This window comes from Choloepus didactylus, chromosome Y, assembly GCF_015220235.1.
Source record: "Choloepus didactylus isolate mChoDid1 chromosome Y, mChoDid1.pri, whole genome shotgun sequence".
NCBI classification, from domain to species: domain Eukaryota; kingdom Metazoa; phylum Chordata; class Mammalia; order Pilosa; family Megalonychidae; genus Choloepus; species Choloepus didactylus.
In genome coordinates, this window is record NC_051335.1 from 12,290,898 (window position 1) to 12,311,733 (window position 20,836).

The 20,836-nt window shown below is 40.5% G+C and overlaps 1 protein-coding gene across 1 annotated transcript; it reads left to right on the forward strand.

The window, feature by feature from the left end:
• The first annotated feature begins 2,339 nt into the window (after window positions 1–2,339).
• Window positions 2,340–19,636, forward strand: LOC119524018 (ribose-phosphate pyrophosphokinase 2-like). The gene is made up of 3 exons (XM_037822702.1): window positions 2,340–2,606; window positions 3,292–3,416; window positions 19,426–19,636. The coding sequence occupies exons 1-3, from the start codon at window positions 2,544–2,546 to the stop codon at window positions 19,634–19,636; spliced, it is 399 nt and encodes a 132-aa protein (XP_037678630.1). The 5' UTR covers window positions 2,340–2,543.
• The last annotated feature ends 1,200 nt before the right edge of the window (window positions 19,637–20,836 follow it).

Consider the following 20,836-nt stretch of genomic DNA (forward strand, 5'->3'; position numbering starts at 1 on the left):
TCTCCCGGGTTTAGCTTCGGTTTCAGTGGTTTTTTCTTCCTCAGCTCCTTAGGGTCCTTTCTTCACATCTCCAGGGAAAACTCTGGATTTCATCTCTTAGCTTCTCTTTCTAAGCTTTCTCTCTCCGCTAGCTCTCTTAAAGGACTCCAGTAAAGGATTAAGATCCACCTTGAACTGGATGGGTCATATCTCCATGGAAACAACCTATCAAAAGTTCCCATCCACAACAGGTCTCTACGTAGCCACAGGGATGGATTAAAAGAACATAGACTTTTCTGGGGTACATAACAGATTCAAACCAGCACAGTTAACGATTTATAGAGTATCTAGCATATAATATAGGAGTTGGCAACCTTTCTGAAAAAAAAAAAAAAAACCAGATGTTAAATATTTTAGGCTTTGTGGAGCAGACGGTCTGACTTCACTGCTACTCAGTCTGACCATTTTAGTGTGACCACCACCATAGCCCATATGGAAATGAAGGAGCATGGCCAGGTGCCAATAAATCTTCTTTTATGGACACTGAAATCTAAATTTCATAGAATTTTCAGATCCCAAACTATTATTCTTTTGATTGCTTTTCAACCATTTAAAACATAAAAAGTCACCCTTAGCTTGCAGGTTGCACAAAAACAGATAGTGAGCCAGATTTGGTCCATGGGCCATAGTTTGCCAACCCCAATGCAGTAGACACTCAATAATTGCTAATTCCCTTCCCTGGTGAAAACTGTGTACTGTGGGCAAGGCTGGAAATAATTACTTTTGAAGACAGTAGAGGACTTGTACCTTTGGGATTTATTTTCTTCTTTCAAAAGCATTTTCAGTGTTACGTTCTCTTTTCAATTGAGGACAGTTTTGTTTTGCTTTTTTTAAAACCAGAGAAATTGAGGATACTTGTCCTGACATGAATTTCTACAATCTTGCAATTTTTTTTAAAGCTTGTCAAATTTATGCTTTTAGCAGAGAGGTGTTTGGTACATTAAGATCTGGAATATCATGATTGGGATGATGTACAAAACATTTGCCCATTATAAATTTTTCATTAGGGGAGTCTAATGCTTTATTTTTTAACTATTATATTTTTATTCTTACTTTGTTGAAATGCTGCACCAATTTTGTTCTTTTTAGGCTATAAAAGTCAATTAACTTGTCACTCCCTCTCTATAAGATTCAGTTGGGTATCAAGCCAACCAGCAAGCACTGTACAAACCAGATTTGTAAACAAGGTCTGCAGAAGGAAATCAGAAAGTACAAATTTAGAAATTACCCCTGCACTTTGGATTCCAGAAGTAAGAAATGCTCAATGCCAGTGAGGAGAGATCTTTGTGCCGGTTGTAAAATTATACAAAGGGCATGAAATGAATGAGTACCATGAATCAGATTCTATTACGAAGAAGTTGCAGAGGCCAATTTGTTCTTTTTATTATCCTGGAACTTTGACTAAGTAAGTCAGTGAGGCCAGAAACTGGGTGACAAAGAGATCTTGTTATTAAATATTTATTGAAGAACTACTGTACGCACGGTATGGAGCTGTGTGCTACAGATGATGTGAGAACCAACAAAACCAAGTCTTTGCCCTTTAGGAATGTGGAGTCTAGCAGTGAAAATATCATATCTTCTAATATCAGTTTTGCAGTAGGCATCACAGGGCAGTCCCAAATAGTAGAGGCCAAACAATGAGCTAATGCTGTGTCACTTTAGAGGAGGAAAGGGGATTTCCCTCTGGAGTTCTCAGAGTGCCTTAAACTTTGGTGATCCAGACCAGAGCTGGAAGATCAAACACATTGGGGCAGTGGAACTGTTAGGGAGTAGAGATGATGCACGCATGTGGGTGGGGATGCATTCAGGGGTGGCAAGGCTTCAGGTCTTCTCTAGTAAGAGGGGGGAGCATGCCCAGTGCAGACTGTAAGGAGGATCCCTGTAGCAGAGGGCCTGGGAGAAAAACATCCCAGTAGGCTAGAGCCAGGCAGGCTCCAGGTCTTTGGATAGTAGTAAAGCTGAGAAAATGCAGTTTTATCCCAAAGGTGCCATGGGATGTGTAACAGAGGAGTTAAATGATGAGAACATGCGTTATACGAAATGGTTACTGTGCTAGGGTAGATTGAAAATTAAATTTAAAGAAATAGAAAAATATTTCCCTATAATTTCACTTCCTAGAAACATCTACTGTTAACGTTTTGACATATTTCCTTGTGTGTTGAAAAATATATGTATACATGTTTTTTTATTTCTTGTGTATATTTAAGTGCTTACTTGGTATTTGTTGGTCCTCTGCCATATGCCCAGTGTTAAGCACACTGTCTGGCGACAGTCAATAGGTATTTGATGGTTAGAAAGGAAATGAATACATCTCCTTTATTATTGCAAAGTGTGTGATTTTCCTTATCATGCTTTATTGATATTTCCTTTTGGTTTACCTTTCTCATGTACGTCTTGGTTAACGGAATCTATGTCTACCTTTTCTCTTCCCTCTCCCTCTTATAAAACCCATACCTTTTATATTTTAGAGCCATGCCCCGATTTCTGCAAAACTTGTGGCCAATATGCTGTTGGTCGCTGGGGCAGATCACATCATCACCATGGACCTGCATGCCTCTCAGATACAGGTATGGTGTGCTCCTGGTTGTGATCAGGGCCTTAATGCCTGTGGTTAAATCCTAACTCTCTCTCCCTCAGTGTAAATACTTGCAGAAGGAATTTCTCATGTCTGAGTTTGTCTACAACTACTCTCTGGGCTTTGTGGCTTTACTGCACTCGGAAATACAATTCAATGGCAATGTGGCCTGTTTGCCCTACCACACTCCTGAACAGTTTTGGAGGCATGGGAATGGCTTTTTGATAGTAAACTATATAAAAAAGTCCGTCTCAACTTCTGGAAGATAATTTGAATGACAGAGTTGATGGTCTTCTACCCCTTCACAACTTAGTTCCTTCACCTGAAAAACAGGCCGAATTATACTGGACCCACTTTGTGATATATGTTGAATATGCAGTATTTGGTTTATAACGGTGCTTTAGAAATGATCTCTTCTTCCCCACTGCCCTGCAAAGCCATTCTCCTGTTCCTCTCAATACAGGCAGTCATAAAAAAAAAGAGAGAGAAAAGGCTGCAAACATAACAAACTAGACTAAAATGTGCTCCTGGAATGTATCTGTTTTTGTATTTAATTCTATTAACATTAATAAAAGGGAGTCTGTTATAAAGACTTTTGAGTAAAAAATTCAGATTTTACTGAATCAAAGAGATTATCTTGAAAAACCCTGCCACATGATGTACATTTCTCCCCGGAGGGATTCTTTGATATTCCTGTGGATAACTTATATGCGGAACCTGCGGTTCTGCAGTGGATTCGGGAGAATATCGCCAAGTGGAGGAACTGCATCATCGTTTCACCCAATGCAGGGGGAGCCAAAAGGTATGATGCAAGCTTCACAATACAGATTTCTGGCTTAGAGAATGAGTTTTCCTTATCCTATGCATTACAGAAGGAAGTGTGTTTTAAATTACTGTGTTTTAAATTACTTAACACTTTATTTTTGCAAAACGCTACAGGCTTCACTTCCAGAGCAGAAACTTGTCATCTTTATTAACACTTCATCATTTGTGAATGAATATATATATTCGTTTCCTGCAAAGAATAGGTATGGTTTGTTTTGGAAACTCTTTTTCTTTCTGATTTTAAAAGTAATGTGCCTAATTGGAAAATAACGCTTTTAATTACAACACACTTGACTTAGCTAGTCCTTTCTACCTAAAACACTTGGAAGTGGTAGCAGCCAAAATAGAACAAATTAAAAAAAAAAAAGAAACCAATATACACGGAGCAACAAGAAAGAAAGGAAAATATCAGAGGCCAAGAAATAAAGAAGGGGCTGAAAGCCATGCTAGGCAGGGGTGGGTGTGAGATCTGGGGAGAGGCTGGTGGCTTGGGCATTAACACCCACAGAGGGCCCTCCATGGAGAACAAAGATGAAAGCCAGACCTCCACCCACCAGCCCAGGGAGAGAGCCAAGAAGCTTGTCTATACCTGGACCTTTGGAAGGGAGGAGACAGTACTCACCCATGAGAAAGTGAAACTTAGAGCCTGCCCCACATGCGGATGTGCAGTGGGATGCACTGCCCCATGGTGCTGGAATCCCTACACTGCGAAAGTTAACCGGAGAATTGTCCCTGGCTGCAAAGCCACTTCGGAGGCAGTTTCACAACCCCAGTGGCTTGGCAAGCACTCCCTGCTGCAGCTGACCTGATGAGCCAAAGTTAAAAAGCAAAGAGGGAACAACCCACCCCGAGCTTGGAGTCTGCAGATAGCAGGGGAGCAGGCAGCCAATACCTTGGAATGAAAGAGTGATTTGCTGGACTATAAGTAAATTTAGGGGAAAAAACCACAAAACACTGAGGAGGAAAAAGGGGTTGAAATCTACATGGTACTCAAAGACTCATGGTTGAGGAACACTGAGTGGCATAAGGGAATGATGCTGAGCAGAAAAGCTAAAGGGCTTTGCAAAGAGAAGCAAGGAATTAACGCACAATCAGAACACATAGTGTCTGGAATCAAGGATCAGGATAAAAAGGGAATGCTCAGTAGAGTTTACTGCAGGGTGACTCAAAGTGACCTTGGAGAACTCTGCAGCTGCTGTCTAGGAAGAAAATAAAAGTGGAATGGAGCTTCATACCCAGATAAGGCCTCCAGCAGGAAGGGAGATGAAAGAGAGACATCTTCCCACCAGCCCAGCGAGAAAGCCAAGAAGCTTGTACACGTAGGCTCAGGGTGGCAAGTGGCCATTAAGCTTTGCAACTTCTTTACAATGCAAATGCCCGTCCCTCATTTGGCTTCTCATCTACCTGCAGCCCAGCTGTGACCCTGGAAGCAAGTCGAAGAGCTTACAGGGGGCCTAGAAAGCTGTCATCAAGCCCATGTGGGAAAGCGTAGGTCCTGATAACTTAGAGGACTCCCGTTCTGTTTTAAGCTGTGTCTAACAGGCTGCCTTAGTTTCCCAGCACGGCAGAGGAGGAAGAACGGGGGATGCAGCTGGAGATGAGCCTCTGGCAGCAGCAGGAAGTGGCCATTGACAGAAAGGAGACACAAATACATGAAAGACAGAAGGAGACACTGAACTTGAAAGACCCCAGGCAGGCAGCAATAGGTTAGAGAAAGGCCCCGGGTTATAGCGGTTTACAGTGCATGGTGTCTCCAAAATGCCCTCAACTAGGAAGGACATTGAGACTGGATCACTCTGAGTGTTGTCTGCTTAAGAAAACAGGGGAATGCAAAAAACAGGTTAGGGTAGTTTCCACTGAAAATACACACAGTTTACAAGGAAACTTACTTAAGTTACATAGTGGAATCCATACTCAAAAAGGACTGGGATCCATTGGCCTGATCGAAGCTTAGAGGCAAAGAAGGGGGATTAGAGGTGACATGAGCATAAGAAGAGGCAACTTTTAAAAAATAAATCTTATTTTGCTTTAGTATGCATACCATACAGTTCACCATTTAAAGTATGCAATCTAAGATAAAGAAAAAAAATGAAATAAAGTACGCAATCTAATGGTTTTTAGTATAGTCAGAGTTGTACAATCATAACCACTAATTCCAGAACATTTTCTTGACCCCAAAAAGAAACCCAGTTCTCATTAGCAGTCACTCCCCATTCTCCCCCTTCTCCCAATCCTGGGCAACCATTAATCTCCTTTCTGTCTCTATGGATTTGTCTTTTCTGGAGAATTCATATAAATGGAATCATACAATACGTGGCCATTTTTGCCTGACATATTTCTTTTTAACCAGAAAAAAAATTATTTTAGCAGCTGTTAAGCCTAAACAATAACAGATTCCACAAACTTGTACAGCGTTTTTCTTTCCTGTTCCAACCCCTATTATATGTGTATGTATACACACACACACACACACACACACACACACACACACAAACACACACACACATACAGTCTAAGTAAATCATGCACATTCTTCGCAAAAATTCAGCCAGTATAAAAGCGTACTGTCTCTCATTCCTTTTTTAGAGGCCTCTCTTTCCATTGTCAGAATTATGTTATTCAAATATATATCCTCCTAATTTATTCTACACAAATTGTATTCTGCGGTACACACTTCTTCGTTGTGCTTTTTTTCCCAAGAATTACTATATTGTAGCAATGATTCTAAAGCTGTGCAATAGATCAACTTTATTGTTATTTTTTTACAACTGCATGATGTTTCATTGCGTGCATGTATCATAATTCATTCAGTCAGTTCCCCGTTACCCACTTGTAGATAGAGTTCCTTTGGGAACTTACTAGCTTTCACATTTTGTATACTAGTGCAGTAGGATATGTTTCTAGAAGTGGAATTGCCAGGTTTTAGTTTTACAGTGCCAAATTTTGGTTGTTCAAAGAAATGTACCAGTTGACATTCCTATCAAGGATGAATGTACGTGTATTTTTCTACACTGCCGTGCTCACACAGTGGATTATCAAGTTTTTTTTTTTATTTTACAAATCAGATGGGTGACGAACGGTATCTCTTCATGTTAATTTGGGTTGCTGAGCAAAAGGCTAAGGGCCCGTTCTGGAGTGTTCACTTCCTAGGGTGGTCTTTTCATACCTTTTGCCTGTTCTGTTGGCTACAGGTCTTTTTTTATTGATTGTTAGGAGTTCTGTGCAGGCATGAGATAAGAGCTTTGTTTCTTTTTTGTATTACAATTTCATTCCTTTCCCTTTCTTGTACTTTTAGTCTCTGCAGGAATTTAAAAATATCATTATGTAGTCGTATTTATCTATTGATATTATGGCTTCTGGGGTTTTGAAGGATTCACCCTTCTCAAAATTTTTCTTCTCCTATGATTTCTTATATTTTTAGGGTTGCCTTTTTCTTTTTAAGTGTTCCAATTTTTCTTCCATCTGAAATTTATTTAGGAATAAGTAATGAAATAAGAATCCAACTCTTTTTCTCCCCCCAGCTATCTAGTTGTTGAAACACTACTTATTAATCTCCCTTTTCCCTATAGATTTGAGATGCCACTTCTTATTTTTTTTTTACTTTTTTTTTAATCTTCATTTTATTGAGATATATTCACATACCACACAGTCATACAAAACAAATCGTACTTTCGATTGTTTACAGTATCATTACATAGTTGTACATTCATCACCTAAATCAATCCCTGACACCTTCATTAGCACACACACAAAAATAACAAAAATAATAATTAGAGTGAAAAAGAGCAATTGAAGTAAAAAAGAACACTGGGTACCTTTGTCTGTTTGTTTCCTTCCCCTATTTTTCTACTCATCCATCCATAAACTAGACAAAGTGGAGTGTGGTCCTTATGGCTTTCCCAATCCCATTGACACCCCTCATAAGCTACCTTTTTATACAACTGTCTTCGAGATTCATTGGTTCTGGGTTGTAGTTTGATAGTTTCAGGTATCCACCACCAGCTACCCCAATTCTTTAGAACCTAAAAAGGGTTGTCTAAAGTGTGCGTAAGAGTGCCCACCAGAGTGACCTCTCGGCTCGTTTTGGAATCTCTCTGCCACTGAAGCTTATTTCATTTCCTTTCACATCCCCCTTTTGGTCAAGAAGATGTTCTCCGTCCAACGATGCCGGGTCTACATTACTCCCCGGGAGTCATATTCCACGTTGCCAGGGAGATTCACTCCCCTGGGTGTCTGATCCCACGTAGGGGGGAGGGCAGTGATTTCACCTTTCAAGTTGGCTTAGCCAGAGAGACAGGGCCACATGTGAGCAACAAAGAGGCATTCGGGAGGAGGCTCTTAGGCACAACCATAGGGAGGCCTAGCCTCTCCCTTGCAGCAACCGTCTTCCCAAGGGTAAAACCTGTGGTAGAGGGCTCAACCCATCAAACCACCAGTCCCCTATGTCTGTGGTCATGTTAGCAACCATGGAGGTGGGGTAGGCGAATACCCCTGCATTCTCCACAGACTCCTCAAGGGGGACTTCATCTTTTTTTCCCTTGTTTTTCTTTTTTTTTTTTTTTTTTAACTTTCCCTTCTTTTTTAAATCAACTATACGAAAAAAAAGTTAAAAAGAAAACAAACATACAATAAAAGAACATTTCAAAGAGACCATAACAAGGGAGTAAGAAAAAGACAACTAACCTAAGATAACTACTTAACTTCCAACATGTTCCTACTTTATCCCAAGAAAGTTACATAATATAGCAACATTTCTGTGAACTTGTTCCTACTATATCCATCAGAAATTAACAGACCATAGTCATTCCTAGGCATCCCCAGAACGTTAAATAGCTTATCTGTTCTTCTTGGATTATTGTTCCCCCTTCCTTCATTGCTCTCTATTGCTAGTTCCCCTACATTCTACATTAGAAACCATTTGTTTTACATTTTTCAAAGTTCACATTAGTGGTAGCATATAATATTTCTCTTTTTGTGCCTGGCTTATTTCGCTCAGCATTATGTCTTCAAGGTTCATCCATGTTGTCATATGTTTCACGAGATCGTTCCTTCTTACTGCCACGTAGAATTCCGTCGTGTGTATATACCACATTTTATTTATCCACTTATCTGTTGAAGGACATTTGGGTTGTTTCCATCTCTTGGCAATTGTGAATAATGCTGCTATGAACATTGGCGTGCAGATATCTGTTCGTGTCACTGCTTTCCGATCTTCCGGGTATACACCGAGAAGTGCAATCACTGGATCGAATGGTAACTTTATATCTAGTTTTCTAAGGAACTGCCAGACTGACTTCCAGAGTGGCTGAACCATTATACAGTCCCACCAACAATGAATAAGAGGCCCAATTTCTCCACATCCCCTCCAGCATTTGTAGTTTCCTGTTTGTTTAATGGCAGCCATTGTAACCGGTGTTAGATGGTATCTCATTGTAGTCTTAATTTTCATCTCTCTAATAGCTAGTGAAGCTGAACATTTTTTCATGTGTTTCTTGGCCATTTGTATTTCCTCTTCAGAGAACTGTCTTTTCATATCTTTTGCCCATTTTATAATTGGGCTGTCTGTACTACTGTCATTGAGTTGTAGGATTTCTTTATATATGCAAGATATCAGTCTTTTGTCAGATACATGGTTTCCAAAAATTTTTTCCCATTGAGTTGGCTGCCTCTTTACCTTTTTGAGAAATTCCTTTGAGGTGCAGAAACTTCTAAGCTTGAGGAGTTCCCATTTATCTATTTTCTGTTTTGTTGCTTTTGCTTTGTGTGTAAAGTCTAGGAAGTGGCCGCCTAATACAAGGTCTTGAAGATGTTTTCCTACATTATCTTCTAGGAGTTTTATGGTACTTTCTTTTATATTGAGATCTTTGGTCCATTTTGAGTTAATTTTTGTGTAGGGGGTGAGGTAGGGGTCCTCTTTCATTCTTTTGGATATGGATATCCAACTCTCCCAGCCCCATTTGTTGAAAAGACCATTATGACTCAGTTCAGTGACTTTGGGGGCCTTATCAAAGATGAGTCGGCCATAGATCTGAGGGTCTATCTCTGAATTCTCAATTCAATTCCATTGATCTATATGTCTATCTTTGTGACAGTACCATGCTGTTTTGGCAACTGTGGCTTTATAATAAGCTTCAAAGTCAGGGAGTGTAAGTCCTCCCACTTCATTTTTCTTTTTTAGAGTGTCTTTAGCAATTTGAGGCATCTTCCCTTTCCAAATAAATTTGATAACTAGCTTTTCCAAGTCTGCAAAGTAGGTTGTTGGAATTTTGATTGGGATTGCATTGAGTCTGTAGATGAGTTTGGGTAGAATTGACATCTTAATGACATTTAGCCTTCCTATCCATGAACATGGAATATTTTTCCATCTTTTAAGGTCTCCTTCTGTTTCTTTTAGTAGAGTTATGTAGTTTTCTTTGTATAGGTCTTTTACATCTTTGGTTAAGTTTATTCCTAGGTACTTGATTTTTTTAGTTGCTATTGAAAATGGTATCTTTTTCTTGAGTGTCTCCTCAGTTTGTTCATTTCTAGCATATAGAAACATTACTGACTTGTGCATTAATCTTCTATCCCGCTACTTTGCTAAATTTGTTTATTAGCTCTAGTAGCTGTATCGTCGATTTTTCAGGGTTTTCTAGATATAAGATCATATCATCTGCAAACAATGACAGTTTTACTTCTTCTTTTCCAATTTGGATGCCTTTTATTTCTTTGTCTTGCCGGATTGCCCTGGCTAGCACTTCCAGCACAATGTTGAATAACAGTGGTGATAGCGGGCATAACCTTGTCTTGTTCCTGATCTTAGAGGGAAGGCTTTCAGTCTCTCACCATTGAGTACTATGCTGGCTGTGGGTTTTTCATATATGCTCTTTATCATGTTGAGGAAGTTTCCTTCAATTCCTACCTTTTGAAGTGTTTTTATCAAAAAGGGATGTTGGATTTTGTCAAATGCTTTTTCAGCATCTATTGAGATGATCAATTGATTTTTCCCTTTTGACTTGTTAATGTGTTGTAATACATTGATTGATTTTCTTATGTTGAACCATCCTTGCATGCCTGGAATGAACCCCACTTGGTCATGGTGTATGATTTTTTTAATGTGTCTTTGGATTCGATTTGCAAGTATTTTGTTGAGGATTTTTGCATCTATATTCATTAGGGAGATTGGCCGGTAGTTTTCCTTTTTTGTAGCATCTTTGCCTAATTTTGGTATTAGATTGATGTTAGCTTCATAAAATGAGTTAGGTAGTGTTCCATTTTCTTCAATGTTTTGAAAGAGTTTGAGTAAGATTGGTGTCAGTTCTTTCTGGAAAGTTTGGTAGAATTCCCCTGTGAAGCCATCTGGCCCTGGGCATTTATTTGTGGGAAGATTTTTGATGACTGATTGGATCTCTTTGCTTGTGATGGGTTGGTTGAGGTCTTCTATTTCTTCTCTGGTCAGTCTAGGTTGTTCATATGTTTCCAGGAAATTGTCCATTTCTTCTGCATTATCCAGTTTGTTGCCACACAGTTGTTCATAATATCCTCTTGTAATTTTTTTAATTTGTTCAGGATCTGCAGTTATGTCACCTTTTTCATTCATTATTTTGTTTATATGGGTCTTCTCTCTTTTTGATTTTGTCAGTCTAGCTAGGGGCTTGTCAATCTTGTTGATCTTCTCAAAGAACCAACTTTTGGTGATATTTATCCTCTCTATTGTTTTTTTGTTCTGTATGTCATTTATTTCTGCTTTAATCCTTGTTATTTCTTTTCTTCTACTTGGTTTAGGATTGGTTTGCTGTTTAATTTCTAGCTTCTTCAGTTGATCCATTAGTTCTTTGATTTTGGCTCTTTCTTCCTTTGTAATATATGCATTTAGTGCTATAAATTTCCCCCTTAGCACTGCTTTTGCTGCATCCCATAGGTTTTGGTATGTTTGTTCTCATTTTCATTCGTCTCTATATATTTAGCAATTTCTCTTGCTATTTCTTCTTTAACCCACTGATTGTTTAGGAGTGTGTTGTTTAACCTCCAGGTATTTGTGAATTTTCTAAGTCTCTAATGGTTATTGACTTCTAATTGTATTCCATTGTGGTCGGAGAATGTGCTTGGAATAATTTCAATCTTTTTAAATTTATTGAGGCTTGTTTTATGTCCCAGCATATGATCTGTTCTGGAGAAAGTTCCATGAGCACTAGAAAAGTATGTGTATCCTGGTGGTTTGGGATGTAATGTCCTGTATATGTCTGTTAAATCTAATTCATTTATCAGATTGTTTAGGTTTTCAATTTCCTTATTGGTCTTCTGTCTGGTTGATCTATCTATAGGAGAGAGTGATGTGTTGAAGTCTCCCACAATTATTGTGGAAACATCAATTGCTTCCTTTAGTTTTGCCAGTGTTTCTCTCATGTATTTTGTGGCACCTTGATTGGGTGCATAGACATTTACGATTGTTATTTCTTCTTGCTTAATTGCCCCTTTTATTAGTATGTAGTGGCCTTCTTTGTCTGTCAAAACATCCCTGCATTTGAAGTCTATTTTATCTGAGATTAATATTGCTATACCTGCTTTCTTTTGGCTGTAGCTTGCATGAAATATTTTTTTCCATCCTTTCACATTCAGTTTCTTTGTGTCCCTGTGTCTAAGATGAGTCTCTTGTATGCAACATATTGATGGTTCATTTTTTTTTATCCATTCTGAGAATCTGTATCTTTTAATTGGGGAGTTTAATCCATTTGCATTCAACGTTATAACCGTGAAGGGATTTCTTGAATCAACCATCTTATCCTTTGGTTTATGTTTGTCATATTTTTCCCCTCTGTCTATTAATATCCTTTATTGTACCCGTACCGAATCTCTTTAGTACTGAACCTTTCTCCAAGTCTCTCTGTCCCTTCTTTGTTTCTCTGTGTGTAGGGCTCCCTTTAGTATCTCCAGTAAGGCAGGTCTCTTGTTAGCAAATTCTCTCAGCATTTGTTTGTCTGTGAAAAATTTAAGCTCTCCCTCAAATTTGAAGGAGAGCTTTGCTGGATAAAGTATTCTTGGCTGGAAATTTTTCTCACTCAGAATTTTAAATATATCGTGCCACTGCCTTCTTGCCTCCATGGTGGCTGCTGAGTAGTCACTACTTAGTCTGATGCTGTTTCCTTTGTATGTGGTGAATTGCTTTTCTCTTGCTGCTTTCAGAACTTGCTCCTTCTCTTCTATGTTTGACAGTGTGATCAGTATATGTCTCGGAGTGGGTTTATTTGGATTTATTCTATTTGGAGTTCGCTGAGCATTTATGATTTGTGTATTTATGTTGTTTAGAAGATTTGGGAAGTTCTCCCCAACAATTTCTTTGAATACTCTTCGTAGACCTTTACCCTTTTCTTCCCCTTCTGGGACACCAATGAGCCTTATATTTGGACGTTTCATATTATCTATCATATCCCTGAGGTCCATTTCGATTTTTTCAATTTTTTCCCCATTCTTTCTTTTATGCTTTCATTTTCCATTCTGTCATCTTGCAGGTCACTGATTCGTTGTTCAACTTCCTCTAGTCTTGTACTATGAGTGTCCAGGATCTTTTTAATTTGCTCAACAGTTTCTTTAATTTCCATAAGATCATCCATTTTTTTATTTAGTCTTGCAATGTCTTCTTTATGCTCTTCTAGGGTCTTCTTGATTTCCTTTTTCTCCCGTACTATGGTCTCGTTGTTCACCTTTAGTTCTTTGTGTAGCTGCTCTAGGTGCTGTGTCTCTTCTGATCTTTTGATTTGGGTGCTTGGGCTTGGGTTATCCATATCGTCTGGTTTTTTCATATGCTTTATAATTTTCCGTTGTTTTTGGCCTCGTGGCATTTGCTGAACTTGATAGGGTTCTTTTAGGATTTGTAAACCAATTGAAGTCCTTATCTTTAATTTATTAGATCTACAGCTTCGTGGGGTACACTTTCTCTAACTAACCAGCAGGTGGCGTCCACGAGCCACCTGTTCTCCACAAGCCCGTTCTCCCCTGCTTAGCCTTTTTGGTGAGTGGGGGAGTGAGTCTTGTGGGGTCCAATTGGTGTGCCAAGCTTGCGTGTGTAGTTGGTGTTGCCTGCCCTGTATATGGGGCGTGTTTCTGGGCAGTCAGGGAGGGGGGTGGCCCTAACAATCAAATCTCCCTGGTGATCCTAGAGTTTTAAAGCTGCTGCAATAGTCTAATCCTTCAGTTCAGTCCTGCCACAGTTTGTCTCTGCCACTGACCCAGAAGTCCTTGGTATTGGCGTATGGCTCCTGAGACTTGCAAGTGGGCCCCTCTTCCAGGCTGTGCACCCTGGGTCCTCTGTTGAGGGATGACTGTGCTATGTCACAGGTGAGTGCCGTCCCCCCAGGGCAGTTCTGGGCTGCTGGGCTGTGTAGGGAGCCTCCCAGTCTGCTGAAATGATGGCTGAATGGGCCTTTGTTAATTCACACTGCTCCACCTTCCCAACTCTGGGGCAATCAGCTGAGGTTGCAGGGAAGGCTAATGTCCACGCCCAGTTTTGTGGTGTGTGCCTGTTATTTGAAGCACTTCCGTCACACTGCATTTTCTGGGGCAGCTCTGGGCTGTGGGGCTGGCGATGGGCAGGAGTGTATCCTGTCCACCAGGATGATGGCTGTGAATGGACACCCCCCTTTTCTTGGGAAGTTGTGGTGTTTAGTGAATTTTCTCAGCCACTGGATTATTGCCTTTTGTCTCAGAGCTCTCTTAGTTCTGCTCTTGACTTGACCTGCCCAAATTGCAAGTCTTTGAAGCTTTCTGTATTGGGCTTCTTAGAGTAATTGTTTTAGAAAAAGAAAAAAGGATTAAAAAAAAAGGGGGGGGGGCCTTCCTCAGAGATCTAATGGATTATTGAAATGCTAAGAGACAAAGCAACCAGGGCCATTAAGGAAAGGTCCACAGGGCAGAGAGATCAGCTTTTCTTTGGGATTTGCATATGCGCCTCAGGGCCTGAGCTCTGCCCTTCCCCTTTCTATGTTCACCAGAACTCCAAAAATCCTCCGCTTTTATTTTGGAGTTTTTCGTGTTGTTTTTTTTCTATGCCTGTCTCCTCTCTGCTGGGCTGGCTGCTCTCAGATTCTCTGGTGTCTGGTCTCAGTCTATCTATGGTTGGAGTTTGGATCAGTAGAATGAGTTTCCGATAAGGGCTGCCACTGCAGTTCTCCCTTCTCCTTCCCGGAGCTGACAGCCCCTCCTCCCACGGGACTGAGCCTGGCAGGGAGGGGTGCGGGTCCCCTGGCCGCAAAAACTTAACAGATTTCGCTGATCTCAGCAGTTCCACGTTTTCATGAGTGTTGTATGAAGTATGCCCAAAGTCAGATTGCTCTGTGGTGTCCAGTCCACGCAGTTCCTGGCTTTCTACCTACTTTCCTGGAGGAGTAACTAAAACATACAGCTCACCAGTCCGCCATCTTGCCCCCTGCCACTTCTTATTATATACTATGTTCCCATGTCTGTTTGCCAACCCCTACTTTGAATAAATGCAAATAAACTAACCAGAGTAAACAGCCAGTGTTGAGATGCTGTTTGTTCAAAACAGTCCCACCACCCCACCCATGCTCCCTCTGCCAGGAAGCCCAAGCTTTTTAGAAGTATGTGTTTTAGCTTTTGTGCTCCCTCCCTTCCCTTTCCCCAAAGCTTCTGCTACACACTGTCACCATCCTCATATTCTGGAAGAGGCTTTTCTCCAACAGATTCCCTCAGAACAAACAGCCTTGCAGATGGCTCACGATACATGTAACTGACATTATCTTTGGCTTAATTGCATAATGCAAAAAAATCCTATTTCACAGAAAATATCCATTTCACAAATTGGAGCTTGTTGCTTTAGAAAAAACTTTGAGGCTTGACTTGTTCCAGGTAAAACTTAGTATCGCCACAAGAGGTCATACTTGGGCGGTCTTTGAAGCTTCACTGGGTTGACAATTTAAAAAAAAAAACAAACCTAAAAAGGAAACACCCACCACTGTTTAGTAACTGTCAACAGAAAACTGGCATGAAAAGTGGGTGAAACTAAATAATTCCGATTTCACTTCTTCCCCCCAAGTATATAATGATAGGGCATGTGCTATAGAAAATTTGGGAAGTTATAAAGAAGAAAATTATAACTACCTGTATCTCTAACCCGTGATGCCTCTACAAACAATTTGGTATATTATATCACATCTCTCTCTCCTGGGGTTGCCTACACACACACACACACACACACACACACACACACACACAAATACACACACACAAGAAAGAATATAAATAGGTTTCCAGAAGAAATCAAAGGATTTCAGTGTAGCTCTTTGTCTCAACATCACTTGTTAAGAATGTATATAAAAATCAATTATATACCTGGAAAAGGAGAGTTGCTTGTAGCTTTGTTGTAGAAATCCAGATGGCTACCTGAAGGGGCTGGGGCTCCCCACTCATGGGAGATGTCCCTGGCCCCCACTGAGAAGAACCACAGAGCAAACCTTTCCCAGGCTGTGCCTTCCCTGCTGGTCTACCATCAACAGGCATATGAGAGCAGGACTCACCTGGCACAGGTGGGAGAACAGGTCGCACTTGTTCTTAGCAGGTACAGAACTTCAACCACAGAAGTGTTGCTTCCCAGTACTGTGCCATGAACCAGGACCCTGCCGTGCTGTAATCTTCCTAGTACTCCCTGAAATTACAAATGAAAAAAGAAAATTTCCAATATATGTGCAGATGTTAGATAAAGGTTTTCAACTCTTCCTGGAAAACCTGTTTTGTATTCTAAGAAACTAGCTTTCCTTAACTGGAGTTTAAATAGCTTATCTCTTATGATACAAAGTTGTCATGTGGATAGTGGTGTATGTTTTAGGGTGATTGTGTGGCCAAGTTTTTGCCAGTCTTCAAATTTAATTTTTTTTATCAATTAAATCTTGAAACCATTAAACCATTCAGTGTTAGGGAACTGTTGGTAGCTAAACAAATTTAGAGAAGAAAGGTGTCTGCTAGGGTAACTGTGTTTAGGGTTCCAGACTATCTCATCTAGTCTAATCAATAGTCTTGTCTTTAAGTAATCACCATGACCATGATTACGGACATACTTGGATTCATTACCACCATCCTATCATTGGCTCTCCCCTCCCCAAGCAAAACTGTATCCGGCTTTATTAGATACTTCTCATAAACAGTCTTGGTATTTCAGGCGGGACACGGGCAGACAGTTGTTAGCAGTCTACAACAACTCCAACTCCCTTCTTCAACGGACCTCCAAAATCAGACAGCCCCTATAAAACCTGATAAAGTCTTCATCTGATGCTCTGAACAGGGAAGGTTTAGAGTGAGAGCTGACATTTCACATTTAGCATGTTGTTTAACAACTGTTCACGTGCTGACCCTGATTTCCAGGAAATGAAACAAAAATGGCAGAATTCTCAGTTTGAAGACTCACAGCCTAAACAAGGACTCACTGCTCCTTTGAGGGACACCATCTCAGGGGCCTCACTTGAAAGTCCAGATTGGCATTCTGGGAACTGATTTTGGGGGTTCATGTCCCAACAGGTCTTTGGGTTTAAGGGAGTCAAGTCTATGCTGAAGACAGAGGGAAAAGAGGACATGAGGACATAAAAATGAATTTTCATTTTTCTACACCATAAGGCATTTGTGCCAGGGTAAATGACTCCTCAGGAGTCAAGAGGCTTCCTCTAGAAGGTGCTTTCTCCCTTATCAATCCAGCTTCGGATTCATTCTATTAGTGACATTTGCCCCTTCCTCCAAAAACAACAATGTGTGCTAACAACATAGCTTACCAAAAAAAAGGGAAAACTAAATTCAGCATTTTTAGGCAACTTGATAGAAAATAGTGTTTTGTACTGTACAGTCACCAGAAGTACAAACTGATCAAAAATGCATACACTTCACTTGGCATCTCCAGCACCTTCAGCTTTCTATGCCTGGTCTGTTTTGGCATCATTTTCTGCAGGGTTACTCCCATCCTTGGCAGCATCAGCTTTATAGGCTTGGGCTCTGGCTTTGGAGGAGCAGGTTTGACAGATAACCTTGTGGATCTTCTCCTTAGTTCATCCTTCACCTTAGCTTTATCTCCTTTAGCATCTCCTTCAGCCTTTTTCTTGGGGATAGTGGCAATGGTGGTGGGACATGACATAGGCTCTGGATGAAGGGATGCAGCAGCACATGTGCTGTGGTCAGCTTGAGGTCCTTCTCACTTCTGCACATAGTTCTTATCATGTGCTTTAAAGCTATAGTCCAGTATAGTCTTTTTTCTTCCCCACACATTAGACATTACTATTATTATCTTTATACAATCAACATTTATTTAGAATTTTTCACATATTGATCAGCATCTTTGCTTCTTTGCTTACCCAACCCCTACCCCCCGACACACACATTTCTACTTATATGTTATCATTTTCCTTTTTTGCTTGAGTTGCATTCTTTAGAATTTATTTCCTTAAGTAATCATATATTAGATGTGAAATCTCAGGTTGTATAGTTTGGCTGACAATATCTTTATTTTGCCCCCCGGGAAGGCAGTTTTGCTGGGTATAGAACCCAGCCTGATAGGTATTCACTCACGTCACACTGACTTCGGGCTTCCATTGTTGTGTTGAGGATTTGGCCAAAGGTCTGATTGATATCTCTTCTGAGCAACCTATCTTTATCCTTTGCTTCATTTAAGATTTATTGTTTTTTTACTAAGATTGTTTGGAAATTCATTTGTTGGTCATAATAAATAGAGGAATGGGATATTCCAACAGTTCTGGAAAATTCTTAGCTATCAGCCCTTCAAATATTGCCTCTTCCGTGTTCTTTGACCTCTTTCTAAACTTCAGTTTACCTGTGTTACCATCTTACTCTGTTTTTCATGTCTCTTAGCTTCCTTTTCATATTTTCTACCTCTTCCGTTTCTTGGGCTGTATTATATAGTGTTTCCGTTTCTATATTCTAATTCACTCACTCTCTTCTCAGGTGCATTTAATCTGTTTATCGAGTTTTTAATTTCAATTGTAGGATTTTCCATTTCTAGAAATCCTCTTCAATCTTTCCCAAGTCTTGACTGATCATTCTTTGTAGTCCTTTCTCTTGTTCCTATGTCAAGCTTCTGTTTTATTTCTTTAAACATATGAAATAATCATATTATTTTTTCTGCCAATTCCAGAGGCTAATTCTGCTGTGATGATTCTGTTACCACTGGTTTCTGTTGGCTCTCTCTTTTGGTGCCTTGTTTCCTTTGCTGTTTTGTAACTTTCTTCTATGAATCACTCATTTTACTTTGAAGTTTCTTTTTAATCCTTCAGAGAGGATTTGCATTGTTTTTGCCCATCACCCTGGGGCACTACCCAAGAGTATCAGTGAATTATATTCTCCTCTTGAAGTTTCTCGTCATACAAGCAGTAGGAATTTGGACAGATAGCCCTTGGGAGAGCCGATGTATAGTTATGACCTCTCAAGAGAGACGTGACCCCTCCATTCAGCATCTCTCTATTCAGCATCTCTTTCTATTGCTTGCACAGACCCTCCTAAGCCAATGCCTCTTGAACATTTGCTGTGGATGGGACAGCAAAGGAACTGACCTCGTGACTTCCAGGATCTCCCTGTTTTCCCAAGTCTGCCTATCACAGTGGATGTTTTAACCAGGCTCTTGCCCCTATTACCTGCTCTACTAACTGAGCAAATGGTAGTTCCTAAGTAACTTGCTTTAAGCTGCCTGTGCCTATAAAAATAGTACTTACAAATACTAATACATTGAATATCTATTTCTTAGCCATTAGTTTCATCCAGTGGTCAGGGTGCCCTGGCATTCCTTACCAGCTGCCATGAATGCAAGACCATTCTAGTACCTTCCTAACCCATGGATTGCTTGGTGCATCTCCCAGACCATGCCTGGCCCTACAAATGAGACTGGGTGCTTTTTGTTATCTTGACTGTGGTTAGTTCCTACATTCCTAAAGTACGATTTTAAAGAACAGAGTTTTTATTTTCATTGACTAGATTTCATACGCCCCATTTGCTTCTTTGTGCAGGGTCACATCAATTGCAGACGGGTTGAACGTGGAATTTGCTTTGATTCACAAAGAAAGGAAGAAGGCGAATGAAGTGGACCGGATGGTGCTGGTAGGGGATGTGAAAGATCGTGTGGCTATCCTTGTGGACGACATGACTGACACGTGTGGCACCATCTGCCATGCCGCCGCCAAGTACGCGGGGGGTGGGGAGTTGGGAGATATTTACTGAAGGGGCGACAGCATTCCATTAAGAAAGGAAAACTGTCAGCTTTGAGAAACTGGGCCTGCTTTTCCTAATTATTGCTCATTTCTTGGCAGTGCAGTTTTAGACCAAAGGTAATTCGAGGCCCATCTGTTTTCATCATTATTTTGTTGGTAGAAAAAGTATTTAGGATTTTATTTTCATTTTCAAGGTTGAGCTAAAAAGATTCTGAGAAGATGCTGGCCCCAAAACTGAGCACGGAAAGGCAGGCCGACAGTCCTGCTGGATTCTTCAGGCCCTTCCTTCCTCTGCTTGGCGTCAGCCCCATCAGTTTCTGGAAGATGTAGAGCCACACTATCTAGTTCAGGAGCCACCAGCCAGTCACATGTGATCTTGAGCACTTGAATGTGGCCAGTCTGAACTGAGATGTGCTGAAAGTGTAAAATATACACCACGTTTCAAAGACTTAGTATGCAACAAAGAATGTAAAATATCTTATTAATAATTGTTTTATATTGAGTACATGGCATGATGGTGATATTTTGGCTAATATTGGGTTAACCCACTGGTTCTCAACCAAGGGAAGTATTGTCCCCCAGAGGACATTGGGCAATGTCTAGAGACAATGTTTGGTTGTCACAACTGAGGATGTGTTCCTGGTATCTGCTGGGTGGAGGCCAGGGATGTTGCTAAACATGCTGCAATGCTGGGACAGCCCTTACCACAAAGACAAAGCCAGCCCCAAATGCCAATGGTTCTGAGGCTGAGAAACCCTGACTTAATGGAATCTGAAGTGTTTTGCTAACACTTACAAAAAGATCCTTTTTAGGCTAATAAATTCATTTCATGATTTTCTTTACGGAACACACTTGTTGTTTTAACAGTCACACTAGGGGATAATGTTTCAAGAATACCCATGTACACATGCTCCATGTTTTATCGTCTGTTATTCTGCAGGCTGCTCTTGGCTGGAGCCACCAAAGTTTATGCTATCCTTACCCACAGGATCTTCTCTGGGCCGGCTATTTCCAGAATAAACAGTGCTGCCTCTGAGGCTGTTGTTACAAACACAATTCCGCAAGAGGACAAAATGAAACACTGCTCCAAGATTCAGGTACTGCCTACACCACAGGTGGAAGGAACTAGGCAGCAAAGCACCGAGTCTTCTGGGTATGAGTGCTTGCTAATGCATATGCTGGCAGAGTTTGTAGCTTCTCATAACGTTGA